Consider the following 20,263-nt stretch of genomic DNA (forward strand, 5'->3'; position numbering starts at 1 on the left):
TGGGGATTGAGGAAGGCAAGGAGTTGGAGGGCTGGAGAATTGGGATGGGCTGGGGAAGGAGGAATAGGGGATGGAGGTCAGAGCAGACAGGGAAGGGGTGTGAGAGGACCGCTGGAGAAAAGCGCCAGATAAGGGACTGGAGCCCAGAGGGGTGGGAAACGGTGATAGTGCGGGAGCCCTGACCGGGAAGACCGTGCCTAGCAGTCAGCAGATCCTGGCAGGTGCAAGACCATCTAACCGACATTGAAACCTCCTCTCCTTCCAAGCGTTCCTGTCCCTCTGCCTAACTTCCCTCAGAGCCAGCACTCTAGGTAGGTTCTAGGTTCTTGTCCAAAGCAGAAGTTCCAATCCTGTAGGTTCCTTTCTTTCTACCCACCACCTTGGCATGCAGAGCCCCAGGATATGAAATCTGACCCTACCCCCAGCTGAGTCGTTGAGGTTCACTGACCACCAATGACTTTTCTCTAGCAGACCTTCCCCTCCCTCTGCTTCCTCCTTCCAGAAGCCCAGGCAAGAGTAGTAGCCAGTACTGTTCTGCCACAGAGATAGGGAGAGGCAGGGAAGGAGTCAGAAGATGAGCTTCTGAGGGTCCTGTCCCCTTTCTACTTCCAGCGGAGTTATGGGCCAGGACTTCAGGCCCCAGTGTAGGGACAATGATGTTGGCAATGAGAATTGTGGAAGCCCTGGCCATAGGCCAGGTTACCGGGATGACCAGGCCTGGGAATTTCCTGAACTTCAGAGAAAACATTGTGCAATTCACCCCCCTCTTCCCTCTCCAGACCACCCCAGATACTCCCCGAAGTTTCAGGCCTAGGATTCCACTCACACTCTGTCTACAAAATAAATATATAAAGGCCCAGTGGGCCAAAAAATTAATTCTAGTTGATGCTCCAAGTAAGGCCATTGCTTTGCAAAAAGCATTAAAATAATGAGATTTATTAATATCTTCATGTTTTAGATTTTTTTTCTGGCACTGAGAATTGCACCAGAAAGACCTCATGCATGCTACGCGTTCATGATCAGCCCCTAGATTGGGGATTTTTTTTTTTTTTAATTTCTTCTCACAAAATGTCTGAGAACTTTACAGCTCTATTTGAGGAAGGGGATTTTTAATCTACTTCTAGTCTTAGGAAGTTTGAAGTCATGTGGATGGCCTGAGGAAGTGGAAAATAGGAGTTACCATGAGGGCTCGGGTATTCCTGGAACTTGGAATTTGGAAGTCTCCAAATCACCAAACCCAAGATTCTCAAGAGCTTCTTCAGAAGTTAGTATTTCTTGCAAGCGTGAGGCCCTGAGTTCAAACCCCAGAGCCACAAATAAATAAATAAATAAATATGGGCTTTCCTTTGTCTGAATTTCAAGGTTGCCTTGGAATGAACTTCCCAAATTTGCCTAGCAGAAGGGTGTGCCTGGAACCAGAATTCCAGACCCTGCCCTGCAGTGGTCTGGGAAACAATCAGTTCAGTCCCTTGGGGGAGGGGCTGCGGGTCACTGGCCGGGAGAGGGGATACCAGCAGGAAACGGGTGGGGTGTATGCAGGTGTTGATTCTGTGGGGCGCCTCCAGGCCTGCAGGAAGGATGGACAGGGTGGGGAGCACATGGACACCTCCACCCTAAAGGTGTGGCTGGGAGGACCATAAATGGAGGATTTCTGTTGGGGGCTGCAAAGCAGGTAATAGAAACCCTCAGCAGTGGCTAGGAGAGGAGCAGTTTATGTTACCATTACTAGTGATGATCATCTTACAAAGGCTTTCCTCAAACACAACCACTGTTATTTTGGATGGGAATAACTGGGCTCAAGGGAGCGTGGAACCAGGCTAGGCTAAGGTTAGATACATGTGTTTGGAGCTCTGAGGGGACCTCGGAGACGGTGTGTGCAGTGGCTAAGTGCATAGTATGGGGATCACTGGACAAATCAGCTTTTGAATCCTGGCTTTGTTGCATTATGGACACATAACTTTCTGTACCCTCATTGTCCGCACCTGTAAAATGGGGCTGGTGATAATGCCTGCCCACAGGGTCCTGTAAGGATAAAACAAAGCTACATGTGTAAATGCACAGGACCTGGCTCACAGTAAGTGCTTAGGTCATGTTGACAATTGCTCATACTGTGGCCTGGCATGGCAGGGAGGAAGGAAGGGGACAGGGCATGGCAAACTCCTGGAGCTTCCTTACACACTGCCACAACTGGCTGGGAATGTGGTGATGAGCTGAGGTAGCCAGCAGCCAGCCAGCCTTTGGGGATGGAGAATCCTAGATGACCAAGGCCCCATGTGTTCCTATGCCGGGGGGAATCTTTCTGACATCCTGCACCCCAACTGAGTAACCAACTGTCCCTGGGATGGGCTTCATTTGCACCACTTCTGCAAAAGGAAACCCCTTATCTGGAGCCAGTGGGCACCCTGGTTCAATGTCATGAGGCAGAAATCCTGATGTGAAGGGATCCCTGAGTGAAGGACCCCTTGCTCGTGGCCTGACTGGAAGGGCCAAGTGCAAGCAGACCTGGACTATCTATGACATAGACTGGCAAGGAGGGAAGCAGGGTCTTTTCCTTTCTCCCAGGCCTTTGGGTCCTTGGAGCACTGCATCCTAAGGACTCACAATAACCTCTCAGCCTCCCTCCTCTCCCCACTACCCTGTCTTCCCCTCTGAAGCCTGGTTGGTATCCAAAGCCTGGCTCTGGCCAGGTGTCTGGCCTATAAGAACAGAGCCTGCACCCTCATCCAGGCTTTTGCGGATCTTATTACCGCCACCCCTGCCTGCCCAATTATCTCCCAAGGCCCTCGACTCTGTACTATTATCAGACGTGTCAGCCCTTCCTTCCTGTGTGTCTACGGGTCAAATTCTATTGCATCTTCTAAGCTCACCTTCAAAATATATCACTTCTTCCCATCCTACTGCAGCTGTACTGGACCAGCCAGGTCTTCTCTTGCCCAGCCTCCAACACTGACTGCTTCCTTCTACTTTCATGCCCCTAAGTATCCTCAATGTGCAACCAGAATGAAACTGGTCAGATTTAAGTGAATGAGTGAATGGCTCTTTTCAGATGTGCCATCATCCATAAAGCCAACCCAGCTTCCTCAGTTCAATTTCATCTCTGCCTCCACTGGTCCTAGCCACCATCTTTCCTCTTAGGACTCTCAGTGTATGTGTCTTCTTGCCTGTTCTGGGGTCATAAGTCATAAGTCTGGCTCCGCTGCTAGACTCCCACAGGACTGCCCAGGGATCAGGGTTGAATCAAGAGGGTGGGAGATCAGGATGGGGGAGCGAAGGGGAAAGCCAAAAGAAACAAACAAATCTCAGAGGCTTTGGCTGGGTAGGTAGCTTAGGAGCGCAGGCAAGGAGTCAACTTGCCCAAACCTGCAGGCTTGAATGAGGCTCAGAGCCACCAACTCTTTCTATGTTTCCTGTCCCTGTTGAGAGCCCAGAGACCACTCCTCCTCCCTCTGTGAAAGATGGGTGTCTTTTGTAGAGGGCTGCAAAGACTGAGGAAGAGCTGTCCTGGAGAGGCTAGAAATGGAGGCCTATGTTCTGATCTTGTGCTCACTGGCCTCTTGTGGGCATAGGGAAGTGACCCCTAGGCATGCTAGCAGCTGCAGGAAACCCTCACCCCCTAGGGCCTGTTTAGCTGTCTCATCTTGTTTCCTCAGTGCCACAGGAGCTAAGGGGCCCTCTGTTGCGAAGGGGCCTTAAAGAGACTCTACTTCAGTAGAACTGTTTGTACTGGTGGCACTCCCCGCCCCTCAGCCCTCAGATATCCATTCCAAGTTTGGTGTCATTAAGAATGTCCTGTCAGTCAGGCATGGTGGTGCAGTCCTGTAATCCCAGTACTCAGGAGTCTGAGGCAGGAGAATCACAAGTTTGATGTCAGTTTGGGCTACATAGCAAGTTCCAGTCTCAAAAAAAAAGTGCCTTGTTACTGGTCAGATGCAAAGCCTGCAAGCTGGGTCCTGGCCAGAAGCACCCCCTGATCAGAGGCCTCATCAACCTGATCTCATTTGTTGGGGTACAGTAGTGCCCCACTGGGGTTAGGACACGTTTAGGGAGGAGGTGAGGGAGGTAACTCGGAAATAGGGCTTTCCAGGCGTTCTGTTGGATGCAGATCTCCCTTAAGCCCCCTTTCTGCTCTCCCCTCACCCAGTTGGCCTGAGGTGGGCCCTGGGCCCAGAGGGGCTGGAATCCCTCCAGCCTCTCTCAGGGCTGCCCAGATGGTAACACTGGCCAAGAGAGGAGGGGAAGGGGAAGAAGAGCTCCATTGTGTGTTTTTCTACTGTGGGCCAGAGGAGGGGGGCCGGGGGGGGGACTCTCTCTGTCCCCAGCTGTCCCATATGCCTCCAGTGGGGCTGGAGGTTTAAATACCAGAGAAGCCACACTTGGCTTAGGCTCAGTGAGGCCAGGAGTAGGAGGCACCCTGTGGCCCTGTGGGGGAGGGGGGATTGCAGGCACTCTGCCCACTGTCCTAACCTCACAGGGAGGGTCCCCAGGGCCCACTGTAGCTGTCAACTCAGGCTGCAGCTCCCACACCAGCCCTATCCTGCAGGGTGGTTTTTTTTCTGTCTCCCACGTGGGTCCCAGAGGACCAATTAGGAAACTTGATTTCCTTTTTGGTGAGCAATGGTGGGTAGTTCCAAGCCCCAGAACTGCTGAATAGAATCCAGGGCAGGGGTGCAGTTTAGTGGTGAAGACTTACCCAGCATGCTTTGGGCCAGGGGTTCCATTCCCTGCACTGCAGAGTCCCAGAAGCGGGAGGGAGAGAAGGTCAGAGTCTTCTTGTTTATGGACCCCTGAATGGATCGTTCTGATGCAGGTGGGCAAGGCTCACCTTTGAGAAGCACCTGTTGACTATGCCTCGGGACCCCATGGCAGAATGTGAACCCATCTCTGGCTCGGGGTGTCAGTGCCACCTTGTGAGTCACATGAACTCTTAGAGGAGTCTAATACTCAGTTTTACAGAAAGGAATACAGGCTTGGGGAGTGAGTTCCTACCTCTTGAGTCCAGCAACAGAAGAAAGGAAGCTGTGTATCTGGTAATCGCTTAAGAAACCAGGGGCAAAGGGCTGGGGTATGGCTCAGTGGTACAGTGCTGGCCTGGCATGTGCCAGGCCCTGGGTTCCAGCCTCAGCCCTGCAAAAAACAGGAAGGAAGGAAGGGAGGGAGGGAGAGAGGAAGGAATGAACCAGGGGCTATTACATGGGGCAGTGGCAACCCACCTATGTGGAATGGGGGTCAGCAATAGGACCATTTTTCCCTTCCAGGCTCCATACCCAGCAATAATCCAGAATGAGAAATCACAGAGCCTGGATTTGAAAGGGGCCTTCAAGAGTCCTTGAGTCAAGGGTCTTAGCCTGAAACCCCTGGGGTCCTTTGCGTTCTGCAAAATGCTGTCTGTGTCATGAGATGGTCTAGGGAAGGATTCAGAGTGATTTCCAAACTCTGGAGCTCCCAGAGGCCATGCCTGAGCTGAATGTTCTTGTCACTTATCATTTTTCACAGAAAAGTCCCCCAAAGGAGTTGAGGTGGCCCCAAAATAGCTCAGGCCCACTCATCTCATCCTACCTGGATGGGGTTGGAGTTTGGGGAGGATTTTAGTGGTTGATTGGACTCCAGGTCAGGCTCCCAGGCATGAATCTACCCTACCTCTCAGTGCTCTGTGATCCTGAACAAGGCCCTTCCCGCTCATGGGCTATTTCCTCATCTGTACTATAGTACCTGCTTGTTTTGAGGATGATCTGAGATGGATTGATTAATTGATGACACTTGGCTGACAGGCAGAGGAAAGAAAAGCTGCAGCACTGGTGATTGTTGTTAAAGATGAGACAGCACGTTCCAGAGAGGTGCGGTGATCCTGGAGGCACAGCAAGGACTGGGGACTCCAGACACCTCCTCACTCTCCGGGCTTTTCTCCTTCTCCCCACTCCTGGCTTTAGGGCCCTGGCTGCAGACCATAAGGCAGGGAATATTAGGATTTTGTGCCCCAGTGACACAGCCCACCCATGCCTTGGAAGGTCACCCAAGGTGACCTTCTTGGCAGAGCACCTTGCTTGCACAGGTCTGTGGGGGGGGCAGCAGAGAGAGGGGAGGGACATGGGAAGTAGGTGGGTGAGGAAGGGAGGAGGGAGCAAGGTGGAGAGTGCTTCAATTGGGCAAGATGCCTCCTGGGGTCTGCTGGCCACTTTTTGGCTTCTGTGCCACCTGCATGCCTGACCCCTCCCCAGCCTTTCCTAGTCCCTAGCCAGTCTTTCTCATGTGCTACTTGCTGTGCTGTGCCAGTGCTGGGAACTTGGGTGGGGGGGGAACACAAGGAAGCCACATAAGAAGCAAATGGGAATCTGCCTGCTTTAGGCCAAGCACTGCTCAGTGCTGAAGAAGACATAGGCACAGGCTGGGGGCAGGGGCTGCGTGCTCCATGTGGCATAGGGAAAGGTTTTCTCCAAGAAAACAGGTGTAAACTAAGCCTTAAAAGTGGTTAGGATTCCAGTAAGTAGAGAAGCTCAGAGGCAGAAGGAAGGGTGTTCCAGGCAGGGATCACTGCCAGCACAGAGGCTATACAAAAAAAGAGAATGGTTTTGAATTTTTTTTTTTCCAGTGCTGGGAATTGAACCCAGGGCCTCACATATGCTAGGCAAGTGCCCTACAGTTGAGCTATGTCCCCAGCCCTGAAATTTTAATAAGTTAGTTCAAGTATTAAAAAACAAAAACACTAACTATAGCAATCCTATGCCCCATCCCCTTTAAGAAATAAAACATTACAGACAATGCCAAAGTCCCCCTCCCTAGTCACTCCACTTTTCTGCTGCTGGGCAGTACTGCTGACTTGAATGGTGACTGTCCCAACTGCCCTTGTTATTTTGCCACATTGGTGTCCGGAAATGGTAGATGTGATGGTTTCTGCACCCATTGGCATTTCTAGCAAACATCAGCTTGTTTTCTCAGCAGTATGTCTTTTAGCTTAATGATATGTGTTTGCCTTTGAGCCTGTTGAGACCTGTTGTTCTACATCATTTGTTTTGCTGGCAGTGTAGTTTTCCCCAGTCTACGTATAGCACGGTTTGTTTATGTACTTGCTCTTTAGGGGGTTTCCATCTTTTCACTCTGGGGAGCACAAGGTTTTCATTGGGCTGAACAGGAAAACAAGAACTTTGGTGTCTGTTTACAAAAGTCCTGACTGGGAGTCAGACTCTCATAAGCACTGGGAGGCATGGCAGGCTTTTGAGCAGAAGCAGGTGTCAATCAAATGTGGCGCTTTGAGGTAATTTCTACCAGTGGTAAACAGTTTGTATTGGAAGCAGAGAGCTTTTATAAGGTATAGGGGCAAGGTCCAAGGGCCTGTCCCCTGGGTGAACCCAACGGGTATGGGTACAAGGTAGAATTGAGAGGGATCTTGTTTTGGTCTTCAGGGAGAGAGAGGGTTAAAGGGGAGCTCCCAGACCTTTCCCAGTAGAAAGAGAGCTGACCCTGTGATTGTGACATAGTCAAGGCCAACCCATTCAGGCAGATGAAGGAGTTGAACACAACCACAGAGAGTCATATGGAAGTCATGGTCGGGGGGTCAGCAGGCCTCTGGAGAGTGGCTAGCACAGTTAGGTCCTCAGGCCCCTCCCTCCTTCCTCCTTCAGCCCTGCCTTCCCCTGCTCTGTGGGAGGATACAGACCTTAGACCACATCCAAACTGACACAGGTCTTGGGGTCGCCACCACCTCACCTTCTCCTCCAGCACCCGCTGGAGCCCAATACCCACCTGGATAACCTGGCACCATGGCCTCTTTCCATTCTGGCTGCCTTTTGGGGCATCCTCTACACAGCAGCCCAAGAGCCCTCAAAAAGCAAAGGAAGACCATGTGTTTCCCTGCTGAGGGCCCATCGCAGCCTTCTACCCTTCTCTCACATGTGGCCTGACCCCTGCCTGCCTTACTGGGCCTGCTGTGGCACCCTCTGCCTTCTCCCCAAGACTCCAAGACCTCCTAGAATGGGCCACACTCCTTCCTGTCTGGCCCTTGGTAATGTACCACCCAGAACAGTGCACGCAGCAGGCTCCATCTGTTTCCAGCTTGTGTCACCTCTGAGAGAAGAAGCCTTCCCTGGCACCCAGTCTGTCTATAGTCAGACCCCTTCCCTTCTGGCTACTCTCATCCACCCCAGCTTGAGTTGGGTAACACTCCAACAAGGAAAGCAGGGACATTTCTCAGATTCTCCCAGATGTGGGTGACCATATTCTAGCAGCTGTGTGAGTGGCTGGCCAAATTCAGGCAGGAAATGGCAGTTGTGAAACCCCTCTGCATCCAGCTCTGACTGGGTGATTTACACGCCTTATCTTGCTTCATGTCATTTAACCTTCACATGGTCCCAAGTCAGGACATCGCCATTCTGTACATGACAAACCTTATCTGTGAGCACAGAGCAAGAGGGGCCTGGTTGTGCCTGGAGCCCAGATCTTTCTCCAGCCAGAGCCCCTGGGCTTCCATGAGCTGATGAAGAAAGAAATGAGGGTAGAACAGGGGCTCAGGCATGAGTACAAGGTGGTATCAAGGACAGAGCAGAGCGTGACTTTATTTCATTATATTGTTAAGCTTTTCATCTTGAAATTTTTTGGGTTTTGGCAGTATTAGAGTTTGAACTCAGGGCCTCACACTTACTAGGTAGGCACTCTACCACATGAGTCACTCCGCCAGCCCTTTTTTGGTAGATAGGGTCTCCTAAACTATTTGCCTGGGTTGGCTTCAAACCTCCATTCTCCTGATCTCTGCCTTTTGAGTAGCTAGGATTATAGCATGAACCACTGGTGTCCAACTTGAAGTAATTTTAGATTTGCCAAAATAACACAAAGAATTCTTATGTACCCCTGGCCCAGCCCCTCTAAATGTTAACATTTTTCATAACCACAGTACAATTATCAAAATCAACAAATTAACATCAGTACAAGACTATTAACTACTCTCAGACCTTATTCAGATTTCACCAACTGTCCCACTAATGTCCTTTTTCTGGTCTCAAATCCAACCCAGGATCCTTTAATCACCTAATCTCCTGTAGCCTGGGGCGGGTCCTCAGTCTGTCTGTCATGATGTAGACACGTTTGGAGCACTAGCCAGATGTTGTGTAGCGTGGTCCTCACCTGGGTTTGTCTGAGGTTTTCTCATGCATAAATTATGCTTGCTCATTTCTGGCATGAAAACCACAGAAGTGAAGTTGTGCCCTCCTCCATGCATCACGTCAGGAGGCAAATGATATCTATATATTGTTACTGCTGAGTACTCATGCATGCTGGGCAAGCGCCCTACCACTGAGCTATATCCCAGGTCTGAGATTAACTTTGATCACTGGTTTCAGGTGGAGTCAGCCAGATTTCTCCACTGCTGACTAATTAGTATCTTGTGACGGAGACACTTTGAGACTATGCAAATGTCTCTTTCTCATGGCACTTGGGTGACTTGCCCAGCGTCCAGGTGTTCGATTAAGTGCTACGTGTTAGAAACTCTAGTGTTTGTGTGTTCAGACCAAGGAGAGAGAAGAGCTCAGATGGTCCAGGAAGGCTTCTTGGAGTCAGGGGGTTGGGCCTGGAGCAGAACCTAGAGCAGCAGAGGGAAGAGCATCGCAGGTAAGGGACCTGCCCAAGAGAAAGCATGTAGGCCAGCATGCCTCTCACTGTAGCTCCAGATCCCCTAGCTCCCTCTTCCCCCTTTTAGGAACCATTTGGCTTTGGCATTGAGCGACTGACACATGGCACACCTGAGCTCAATCTCTCCAGCCCAGGAACGAAGGGTGTTTGCTGAGCAATCTTTAGAGACGACTCACAACCTCTCAGTTGCCCACTCCAGTAGAACCAATGCCAGGAGGGCAGCAACCTTGTCTATTTCAGTCCCCACTCTCCAGAACTACATATGCAGGCTTCAGTAAATACATGCTTGTTGAGAGAATGAATGAGGAAGAAAGAAACCCTGGTCTGGAGATGGTAGAAATGTCTCTTGTCTGACACCTGCCTCTCCCACCCACCTCAATCTGCTATAGTCTGCCTTCTCCAAGAAAACTGCAAAGAGTGTTGCACAAATGGATACTTTGGGTACATTTTGGAACAGTTTCACAACCTTAATATGTCTTTAAGATTATGTGTCTATTTGTTCATATATTTTTTAAAAATCAGTTTCCTCCCTTTTTGCATTTACATTTTCAGATAATAATTTTTATGCTGGTTGAAAAAAAAAAAAAGTAAAACCAACCTAAGTGTCCAACAATATGGGATGAGGAGATGTTGGGGAGGATACTCTTATTCTTGAACCACAGAATTTTTTTAGACTGAGTCTCTCTCTCTCTCTCTCTCTCTCTCTCTCTCTCTCTCTCTCCCTACCTCCCTCCCTCAAATGCATTGCCTGTTCACTACCAAATAAGAAAATACAGACATGCAAAAGAACCATTAAGGATCCACTGAGGACTGGAGATGTACCTCTGTGGTAGAGTGTTCGCCTAGTGTGCCATCACCAGCACCAAAAAAAAAAAAAACACAAGAAAACAAAAAAAGAGTCCACTGGTATTTTCACCATTGGGAGCCACTTTCAAGAATTTAGTATCTTTTCCATGTAGCTGCATACAAATATTTCCCCATTTTTCTTTTTAAAAAAGGTCTATGCACTATTCGGAAATCTACTACAATTTATCTCTGCAATCTGTTTGTGGGCATTTAGCAGTCCCCTCTCACTGGACACCTCTATTGCGCCATCTCCTTGTATTACAACACAGCACATGAGGAATTTGTACACTCTTACTGCCTCGCTGGTGGGAGCTCAACTTCATTTCTTCTCCTTGTTTGGTCTTCCCCTTCACTCTCACACAGCCTGCCCCCTACTTCTTTGACACACCCCCTCCTCAGAGAGGCCTTGTCTACTGTATCTAAATATCAGCTCTGTCATCATTCTCTACCCTTTTTCTTGCTTTTCATTTGTTCTCTTCACTTGTTTATTGTCCTGCCTCTCCTACTTAGAATGTAAGCTTCAAGGGAGTGGTGAGTCTGCCTTGCACAATAGGCACAAGGCCTGGCCAGTAGCCAGGCTCAACAAACGTTACTGGAGAAATGAAAGTATGAGGGGCTAAAACTGAGTTGGAAATGAAACCAAAAATAGAGGACCTATGAAAACTGGACAGAAAGACATGCAAAGGCTGGCAGAGGTCCTCCTTAGTGGACAGCATTACTGATGCAAGTGCAGGAACACATGGAGCCGAGGGCAGTGGTTAAACTTTAGCTAAGTCATTACTACCAAATTGTTATGGAAAATATTGAACTTAAGTTGGAAGGGGCAGGTCCAGTCTCAAAACTGCTTCCCAGTACCCCCAGCTTGACTCCAGTGGGGGTGGGCAAGAAGGTAGGTGGCAGGAGATACCAGACATGATCCAAAGGAACCAGTGCAGTGAGGAAGCTGTTTATTGGTAGGCTAAGCTTTGAAACTACTGATGATATTTAAGAGAACATTTTGATAAGTGGGCACACTCATAGACTGTATGATAACGAGAGCTCCTCAAACAAAATGTTCCAGGAACTTTGGAGTTTTTTGTTTTTTGGCAGTGCTGGGGTTTGAACTCAGGGCCTTGCACTTGCTAGCCAGGTGCAGTACCACTTGAGCCACTCCGCCAGCCCAGGGCTTTGGTATTGTGACTTCCTCTTGTGCTCAGTCACACAGTTGATGGGCACATAGTGGAACCAAAGAGACCTGTTTCTAGAGGGGATTCTGTAAAGCCTGTGCCCATCTAGTAGTGAGGGAAAATTTTGGTGGTGTTATTCAAGAAGATAAGAAGAATATAATTTGAGAGACTACTTTAAGAAGTATGGCAAGATTGGAACCATAGATGTTATGGAAGCCAGGCAGAGTGAAACAAAGAAAGGATTTGTTTTTGTAGCTTTTGATGATCATGACACAGTTGGTAAAACTGATGAGGAATACCACACTATTAATAGACATAACTATGAAGTGAGAAAGGCCCTTTTGAAACAGGAGATGCGCTCAGCTAAATCACAAAGAGGTCACAGAGGTAGATCATGGAGGGTCATGGGTCATGGAGGAAACCTTGGAGGTGGTGGAGGTAATTTTGGCCATGGTGGAAACTGATGGGGGAGGAGGCTGTGGTGGTGGAGGTGGTGGCGGCAGAGGTAGTTATGGAGGAGGTGATGGTGGATATAATGGATTTGGAAGTGATGGTGGCAACTATGGTGGTAGTTCTGTTTACAGTGGTAGAGGAGGCTATGTTGATGGTAGACCAGGATACGAGAACCATGGTGGTGGTGGAGGACATTATGATGGTTATAATGAAGGAAGGAATTTTGGTGGCTGTAACTATGGTGCTTGTGGGAACTGTAAAGATTTTGTAAATTATAATAGATAACAGCAAATTATGGACCCATGAAGGGGGACAGTTTTGGTGGAAGAAGCCCTGGCAATCCCTATAGTGGTGGTTATGGATCTGGTAGTGGAAGTGGTAAATATGGTAACAGAAGAAAAAGGGCTACTGTTCTTAGCAGGAAAGAGAGCAAGGAGTTGTCAAGAAAGCTGTAGGTTATTTTGAATACACATTTATTTTGGTGGTACTGAAGTTTTGAACTCAGGGCCTTGTGCTTGCTAGGCAGGCGCTCTACCACTTGAGCTACACCCCCGGTCCACTGCAGGTTACTTTGAGACAGTCTTCCCAAATGCATTAGAGGAAGTGTAAAAATCTGCCACAGAAGCAACAGTGATCCATAGCCAGAAAAGTTACTGCAGCTCACCCAGGAAGCCCTTCTTGCTCAGGACCAGCATAGCAAGAAGTGCTGCTTTGGTCAGTGCTATGTACTGTCAGTTAGATGCACAAGCCTGGGGTCTTTCATCTGCTGGAGCTTTGTCTGTTTCTTTTTGTTTTCATTACACTATGTAGATTGCCCTGTAAATTCTGTAGTAGCACCAGGAATAAAAAATTAGGGGATTTTTGACTTTTCAAAAAGAAAGATGTCATAGAAACCTATTTGGTTTGAGCCAAACTGTTTGCCGACAAATCATCTAGACCCGAAAAGAGGCCACCCCGCCACAACACACACTCTTCCTTCTGCTTCCACATAGAAAGTCCTATAGATTAACTTCTTTGTCTCAGGATGCCTGTCATTTTCTGCCTGGTTTGACATATAACCCTATGCACTGATTGCCCCCTCACCTTATCCGTGCCCCAGCCTCAGTTTCTCTTCTGTGAGGCAAAGTCCCAAGACAGCTCCTTCCTTGTAAGGATCCTGTTCAAACAGCAGGAAAAAGTAACTTTTTTGTATGTGTGTGGCACTGGAGATGGAACTCAGTGCCCCACACTTGTTTTACCACTTGAGCCATGCTCCGAGTTCTTTTTGCTTTTGTTTGTTTTTAGATAAGGTCTCACACTTTTGCCCAGGCTGACCTTACACCGTGATTCTGCTACCTCCACTTCTGTATTTGGGATTACAGGTGTGTACCGCCATGCCTGGGTTGTTTTTGAGACAGTGTCTTAGTAACTTTTGCCTAGGCTGGCCTCAAACCAAGATCCTCTTATCTTTATCTCCCAAGTAGCTGGAATTACAGGCCTGAATCACCACTCTCAGTGAGAAAATTACCTTTAATATTATTAAAATAAGCAGGATGTGGAGGTGCACAGTGTAATCTCAGCACTTGGGAAGCTGAGGTAAGAGAATCACAGTTTTGAAGCCAGGTTGGGCTACATAGTCAGACCCTGTCTCAAAAAGAAAAAAAAGAAAGCAAAAAAAAAAAATAGGTACTAAATATTTCCTTTCTTCTATGGTCACTTTTTGACGTGTGATGTTTTTAACTTGCTATTTAATGCCATTCTAAATAAAGTAGAACTAAAAATTAAAACAATTACAGGAGGGCTGGAGTGTGGCTCAAGTGGTATAACACTTGCCTAGGAAATAGAAGGTCCAGTGTTTAAAGGCCAGTCCTGCCCAAAAAAATTAGCAAAAATTTTATCACTCATTTTTATATTGTGTGATGCCAGGTTTGTTTTGTTTTAGCTGTACTGGGGGTTGAACTCAGAGCCTACACCTTGAGCCACTCTGCCAGTCCTTTTCTGTGATGGGTTTTTTTGAGATGTGGTCTTGCAGACTATTTGCTTGCAAATAGTCTTTGAGTGAGAAAATTACCTTTAATATTATTAAAATAAGCAGGATGTGGAGGTGCACAGTGTAATCTCAGCACTTGGGAAGCTGAGGTAAGAGAATCACAGTTTTGAAGCCAGGTTGGGCTACATAGTCAGATCCTGTCTCAAAAAGAAAAAAAAGAAAGCAAAAAAAAAAAATAGGTACTAAATATTTCCTTTCTTCTATGGTCACTTTTTGACGTGTGATGTTTTTAACTTGCTATTTAATGCCATTCTAAATAAAGTAGAACTAAAAATTAAAACAATTACAGGAGGGCTGGAGTGTGGCTCAAGTGGTATAACACTTGCCTAGGAAATAGAAGGTCCAGTGTTTAAAGGCCAGTCCTGCCCAAAAAAATTAGCAAAAATTTTATCACTCATTTTTATATTGTGTGATGCCAGGTTTGTTTTGTTTTAGCTGTACTGGGGGTTGAACTCAGAGCCTACACCTTGAGCCACTCTGCCAGTCCTTTTCTGTGATGGGTTTTTTTGAGATGTGGTCTTGCAGACTATTTGCTTGCAAATAGTCTTTGAACCACAATCTTTGAACCACAATCTTCCTGATCTCTGCCTCCTGAGTAGCTAGGACTACAGGCGTGAGCCACTGGTGCCCAGCTTAATGCCAGGTTTTTTGTTTGTTTGTTTGTTTTTAAGACAGGTTCTTACTATGTTGCCCAGGATGGCCTCAAACTCCTGGGCTCAAGCCATCCTTCTGCCTCAGTTTCCCTAGTAACTGGGTCTATAGGCACAGGCTACCACACCTAGCACAAAAGCCAGTTTTAAATACAAACATAAGAACATTTAATCCTTACACAGAATCACTGAGCCTATATAACCCATTTCTTAGCTTGTACATGGATATATATTCTGTTCCCACCAGAACAGTGAAAATGCCACACGCAGCAACTTGCCTGGGAATGGAACCCAGAGCCTCACGCAAGCTAGGTAATTGCCTGCCACTGAGCAACATCAAAGTTCCCTTTTCACTTCTTCTTCTTCTTCTTTTGGAGATGGGGTCTCATGAAGTATTTGTTCTGGCTGACCTTGAATCATGATCCTCCCAATTTCAACCTCCCAGTAGCTAGGACTACAGGTGTGGGCTCCCGGGACCTAGCCCCTTTGCACTCTTTACTACACACATTCTACCAGCAGGGGTGACTTTCCGAAGAGTAATAAAGGACTTCATGGAATAGGACAAACTGGTCACCTCGTCTATCCCTCCCCTTCTCTAGCTTCATCTGCAGTGCAGATGGGTAGATGATACCAGGAAGTAACAAGAGCAGGAAGGGATATGGTAGGGCTCCTTGGTCATTTGTGTTTCTTAAATTGCCATTGTTTTCTCGGTGCTTTTGAAGCAAATTCTAGTTTGACTAAAAGCTTAGCCTCTCTGGTCAGTCAGCTCCCTAGTCCTTACTCATCGTGGGTGCACAATTTACCTTATGTCCACTCTGGTCCTGTCGAATTCCCACGTATAGAGGGTCCCCCAGAATTCTGTGCTCACAGACATCTTGAACACTGGTGTGTGGGCAGCAAGGATCAGATGCATATGTCATGTGCATCTCATTCCATTGTCCCCTCAGACTCCACTTACAAGACACAAGTTCAAAGGTAAAAGCCTGAAGAATTTCAAGAGAGTGACAGCAGAGCATAAGTCAAGTAGAGCTATTTTAAAATGGGCCCTAGGTGACTGCACAGATCACACACTGCATCCTGGCATTCTGTGTTTGGAGGACTCTAGCTCGTTGATCCCCTCTGTTTCCAGGGCCACCTTTTCACCATGTAGCCTGGATGGGCTGGGATGATGGCCGGGGAGCCTATTCAGCCTTACTCTTTGTGCTTCCTCTATCTGCTAAACAGCCAAACAGAACCTTCTAGTTTACCCAAACAAGCCCCGTTGTCTGCTGCCCCTGGGCCTCTGCCTATTGTGTCCTCTATCCCAGTGGCTCTCAACATTGTGGTCCCTGGACCAACAGCAGTAGCAGGATCTAGACATTGTTAGAAATCCAAAATCCTAGGCCCCAGTCAGGATCTACTGAGTGGGAAACTCTAGGGATAGAGCCCAGGGATTGCCTAACAGGTCCCGGGGCAATTTTGATCGTACTAGACTTTGGCCACCACTGCTGCTCCTGCAGTGTTTGTCCTACCTCGCATCAGCCTCCTAACTCTTCTCTGCCCTCACCATAAACACCACTTCTTCAAGGGCTCAGCTCTGGATAAGGTCCTCACTCCTGAGTCTGTCCTGACAGACTGCGAGCTCTGGGCCTGTCTCTCATCTATCTTGTCCTGAGTACTGAGCAGGCAAACAGTAAGCATACAATAAGTGATGGTGGAAGTGCATTGACTTGGGGTGGGGGGTGCGAGGGAGTGGAGAGGTGGGACCTGCAGGCATCATGAAGGAGTATCGGGGAGCCAGAGGTGGAGCTGACTCCAGACCATCTGCCCTCCAGGTACAGCCTGTACACCCGCACCTGGCTCGGATACCTCTTCTACCGACAGCAGTTACGCAGGGCTCGGAATCGCTACCCCAAAGGCCACTCCAAGACCCAGCCCCGCCTCTTCAATGGTGAGCTCTGCTATCCCTGGCCAGCACTCCGAACTAGACCCTCACTCCCTGCCCACTCCCCTTCACTACCCCGCCTGCTGGGCACCCTAACAGCACCCCAGATCCCCCCTCTCTGCCTGTGTCTGCAGGAGTGAAGGTGCTTCCGATCCCCGTCCTCTCAGACAACTACAGCTACCTCATCATCGACACCCAGGCCCGGCTGGCTGTGGCTGTGGACCCTTCAGACCCTCGAGCTGTGCAGGTGAAGGGAGATGGGGAAGGGAACACCTGGAGTTACCTCTGGGGACTGGAAGCTTCCCTTGACAGAGAGGATCTGACACTGGTTCCTCTGACTGTGGGATGTGCACCTCCATGTGTGTGTGCACTCGTGGAATCCCCCAAACGTGGCATGAGGGAGGAGTGAGTGTCCCAGGCATGGTTAGAAGTGGGGGGGTACGGAGCCTGTGGAGGAGAGTGCTGCCCAGGACTGTGAGTCTAGTCAATTTCCAGGGTGTCTCTCACTCTCCTTGATCCCCTGTTTGGACCTTCTTTCTTTTTTGATCTCTGTCAGTACCTGGGTCTCTCTATCTTTCCCTCTCATTCTTTTTTTTCCATGCAGTGCTGGGGTTAGAACCTAGGACCTTGAGCATGATAGGCAAGCACTTACCACTGAGCTACACCTATACCTCCCCAGATCCCTCTCATTCTTTATTTCTCTGTGTGTGTGTGTGTGTGTGTGTGTGTGTACACGTCAGCCCTCCTCTGAGCTTCCTTCTCCCTCTCTCTTCTCCCTCCTTTCCACCCTCTTTCCATGTGCCCCACGCTGGGTGTCTGCTCTGCCCCCACTTCCTTCCCCAGCTGTCTCATTCTTTAGCACTATCCCTCCCTCTCCTTTCTTCCTCCCTGCCCTCTCCGGCCCACCCCCCACCCCAGCCCACAACCCTCTCTTTCTGCTTCTGTCTCCTGCATCCAGCTCCCAGGCTCAGTGCCTCCTCTCTCCCCAGGCTTCCATTGAAAAGGAGGGAGTTACCTTGGTCGCCATACTCTGCACCCACAAACACTGGTAAGAGGCTGGCGTGGGGGACTCTGGGGGCCAACAGTCTTCCCTGGTCCACTGAGCCCTAGGATCATCCCAGGCAGTCAGGAAGTCAAGATGGGCAGGCTCTGTCTTCCTTTTGAAATTTCTAGGGCACCAGCAGAGGTGGAAGAGAAGGGGTGGGTCCCCTACCACCACATTTACTCTACTTGGAAGTCTCAGAGGAGGGCTTCCATTCATGGGCATGTAGTAGATACCTGCTGTGTGCTGGGCACGGGCAAACTTTGATCTCAGCCATCAAGGCAACTGTAAGCCTAATAGGGGAAACAGCTCTTCATAAAAGGATCTAAGTATTTATAAGCATTAGGTGGCAGGTGACACAGGTATAGGGGATGTGGAGTACCAGGTGAGAGTACTTCTCCCATCTGTGGGAGAATTCCAGGATGATGACTGGAGCTGAGTCTGGAAGCATCAGTCAGCATCAGCCAGGCGGGGTAGGAAGTTGAGGAGGGTGACGTTCTGAGTAGGGAAACAGCTCGAACAATGGCCTGGAGATGTTCTGTGAAAGGTCCAGGTACAGTTGCCACTCAAAGCCCTCTGCTGTCCTGCAGGGACCACAGTGGAGGGAACCGTGATCTCAGCCGGCGGCACCGGGACTGTCGTGTGTACGGGAGCCCTCAGGACGGCATCCCCTACCTCACCCAGTAAGTCCCTCACCCAGGAATGGGTGGTCCTCCCGTGGGCCCTTTGCTAGGGTTTGTTTGGTCTTTAGTTAAATGCTTCAGGAAATCAGCAGCAGGTGTTTGCTGACTCCGAGAGAACAGATTCAAGCCTACATGAAGACTGGCACTGCCTGCCCCCAGCTGGCTGGTCCTGGTCCCCAGAGGAAGAAGAGGGAGGCTTTGGATATGAGACCTCGGCACTGGTGCCTTCTCCCTGGTGTGGAAGCAAGTCACCAGCCAGTTGGAGGAGGACCAGTGAGGCACAAGCTCTAGTCCCCTCTCCCCCTTGTTGCTTTGCTCCCAGCCCCCTGTGTCATCAAGATGTAGTCAGCGTGGGACGGCTTCAGATACGGGCCCTGGCCACCCCTGGCCATACACAAGGCCATCTGGTCTACCTGCTTGATGGGGAGCCCTACAAGGGTCCCTCCTGCCTCTTCTCAGGGGACCTCCTCTTCCTCTCTGGCTGCGGTAAGTTCCCCCAAAAGAGTGGGGAGTTGGGGAGAGGAGAGAGGGATAGAGGCCAAGGCAGACACAGTCCTGCATTTGCATGAAAACATTGGTTTTAGCACAGAGAGCACCTCGGCAGTCACTCCCATCTGTGTCACCTGCTTGTGTTTTTATGTCTTTAGGACTTCCCAAAGAAAAGACCACCCCTAACCCTGCCCAGGGCACTTGTTTCTTGGTGGGGCCTGATTCTCCAAGAGAGTGACTGGTGGGACTAGGTCATGGAAAGTTGGAGAACCCTAAGTGAAAGGGAGACCCCAGGAGTGGGCGAGGACCCCAAGTCCAGGCTGCATAACCCCAAAAGGCAACATTCCTTGGAAAAGAGCAGCCTTACCTCCCAAGCCTAGACCATGGGAGCTCAGCCTAAAGGCTCCACAGCCCCTGTGCATAGAGCCTCACTCAGTTGGTGGGAATGACTGATTGGGCCCAGCTTCCCATGGGAAGGAAGGAACAGATGCCTGAGGATGGACAGGCAGGGCATGGTTGAAGGCCAAAGATGACCATGCTGTTCCCCACCTGTCTCTGTTTACTATTTATCATACTGTGTCCTCTTTGCATCCCCAACCCCCACCTAGGACGGACCTTTGAGGGCACTGCAGAAACCATGCTGAGCTCGCTGGACACTGTGCTGGGTCTGGGGGATGATACTCTTCTGTGGCCTGGTGAGTCAACCATCCCCCTTCTCCCCAGCTCCGGGCTCTGCCTGGCACCAGGGTCTCCCAACACCTCAGAGACCAGGCCAACCCAGTTCCTGGTCCAGAAGTGACATGGCTTCACCTCTAGGGTGGGAGCTGGCTCCAGCCTCTCTTCCTCTGGAGTACATGTTGTCTCTATGACACCTCTGCCACTCAGTCCACTATTCCCACCAGCCAGCCCTCGGAATGTCCCAGAGAGATGTCTAATTGTTCATCACCAGAGCCCAAAACAGAATATAGCTTTTGCTTGTCTGAGAAGATAGTCAATCTCTTCTCCATATATCCATCACTTTATATTTGATTTTTAAAAATCCACATATCTCAGTTAACTCTCAGAACATATATTCATTCATTTGACAAACACTTTACCTAACACCAGGCTCAGTCCTAGACACTGGGAACACAGCAGAGACATCTGTGTCCCATGGTATTATTATTTTCTCCACTTACCATGTGAGAAAACTGTGGGTCAGAGAGGTGCAAGGACTTTACTGAGGTCACATGTTTGGCAGTTGCAGAGTTGGGAATACATGGTGGCCTCCTGGCTCCAAGTCTAGTGGTTTTCCCCCTGAACCACCTCTGCTTCTTCCACGCTGCCTGATTTGTGCACACAGCTGAGAAGCAGCTCTGAGTGGTTG

At 49.2% G+C, this 20,263-nt stretch overlaps 1 protein-coding gene across 4 annotated transcripts in view; it reads left to right on the top strand.

Moving 5' to 3' along the window:
• The window catches only part of Pnkd (PNKD metallo-beta-lactamase domain containing), a 68,138-nt gene that overhangs the window by 40,638 nt on the left and 7,237 nt on the right, over window positions 1-20,263 (top strand). For all 4 annotated transcript variants that reach the window (XM_074071708.1, XM_074071706.1, XM_074071707.1 and 1 more), the window contains 6 exons: window positions 16,574-16,689; window positions 16,818-16,930; window positions 17,673-17,731; window positions 18,316-18,408; window positions 18,731-18,894; window positions 19,506-19,592. In XM_074071708.1, the coding sequence (XP_073927809.1) occupies window positions 16,574-16,689; window positions 16,818-16,930; window positions 17,673-17,731; window positions 18,316-18,408; window positions 18,731-18,894; window positions 19,506-19,592 (632 nt within the window). The remainder of the gene's footprint in view (window positions 1-16,573; window positions 16,690-16,817; window positions 16,931-17,672; window positions 17,732-18,315; window positions 18,409-18,730; window positions 18,895-19,505; window positions 19,593-20,263) is intronic.

The sequence above is a fragment of the Castor canadensis genome, chromosome 4 (genome assembly GCF_047511655.1).
Source record: "Castor canadensis chromosome 4, mCasCan1.hap1v2, whole genome shotgun sequence".
NCBI classification, from domain to species: domain Eukaryota; kingdom Metazoa; phylum Chordata; class Mammalia; order Rodentia; family Castoridae; genus Castor; species Castor canadensis.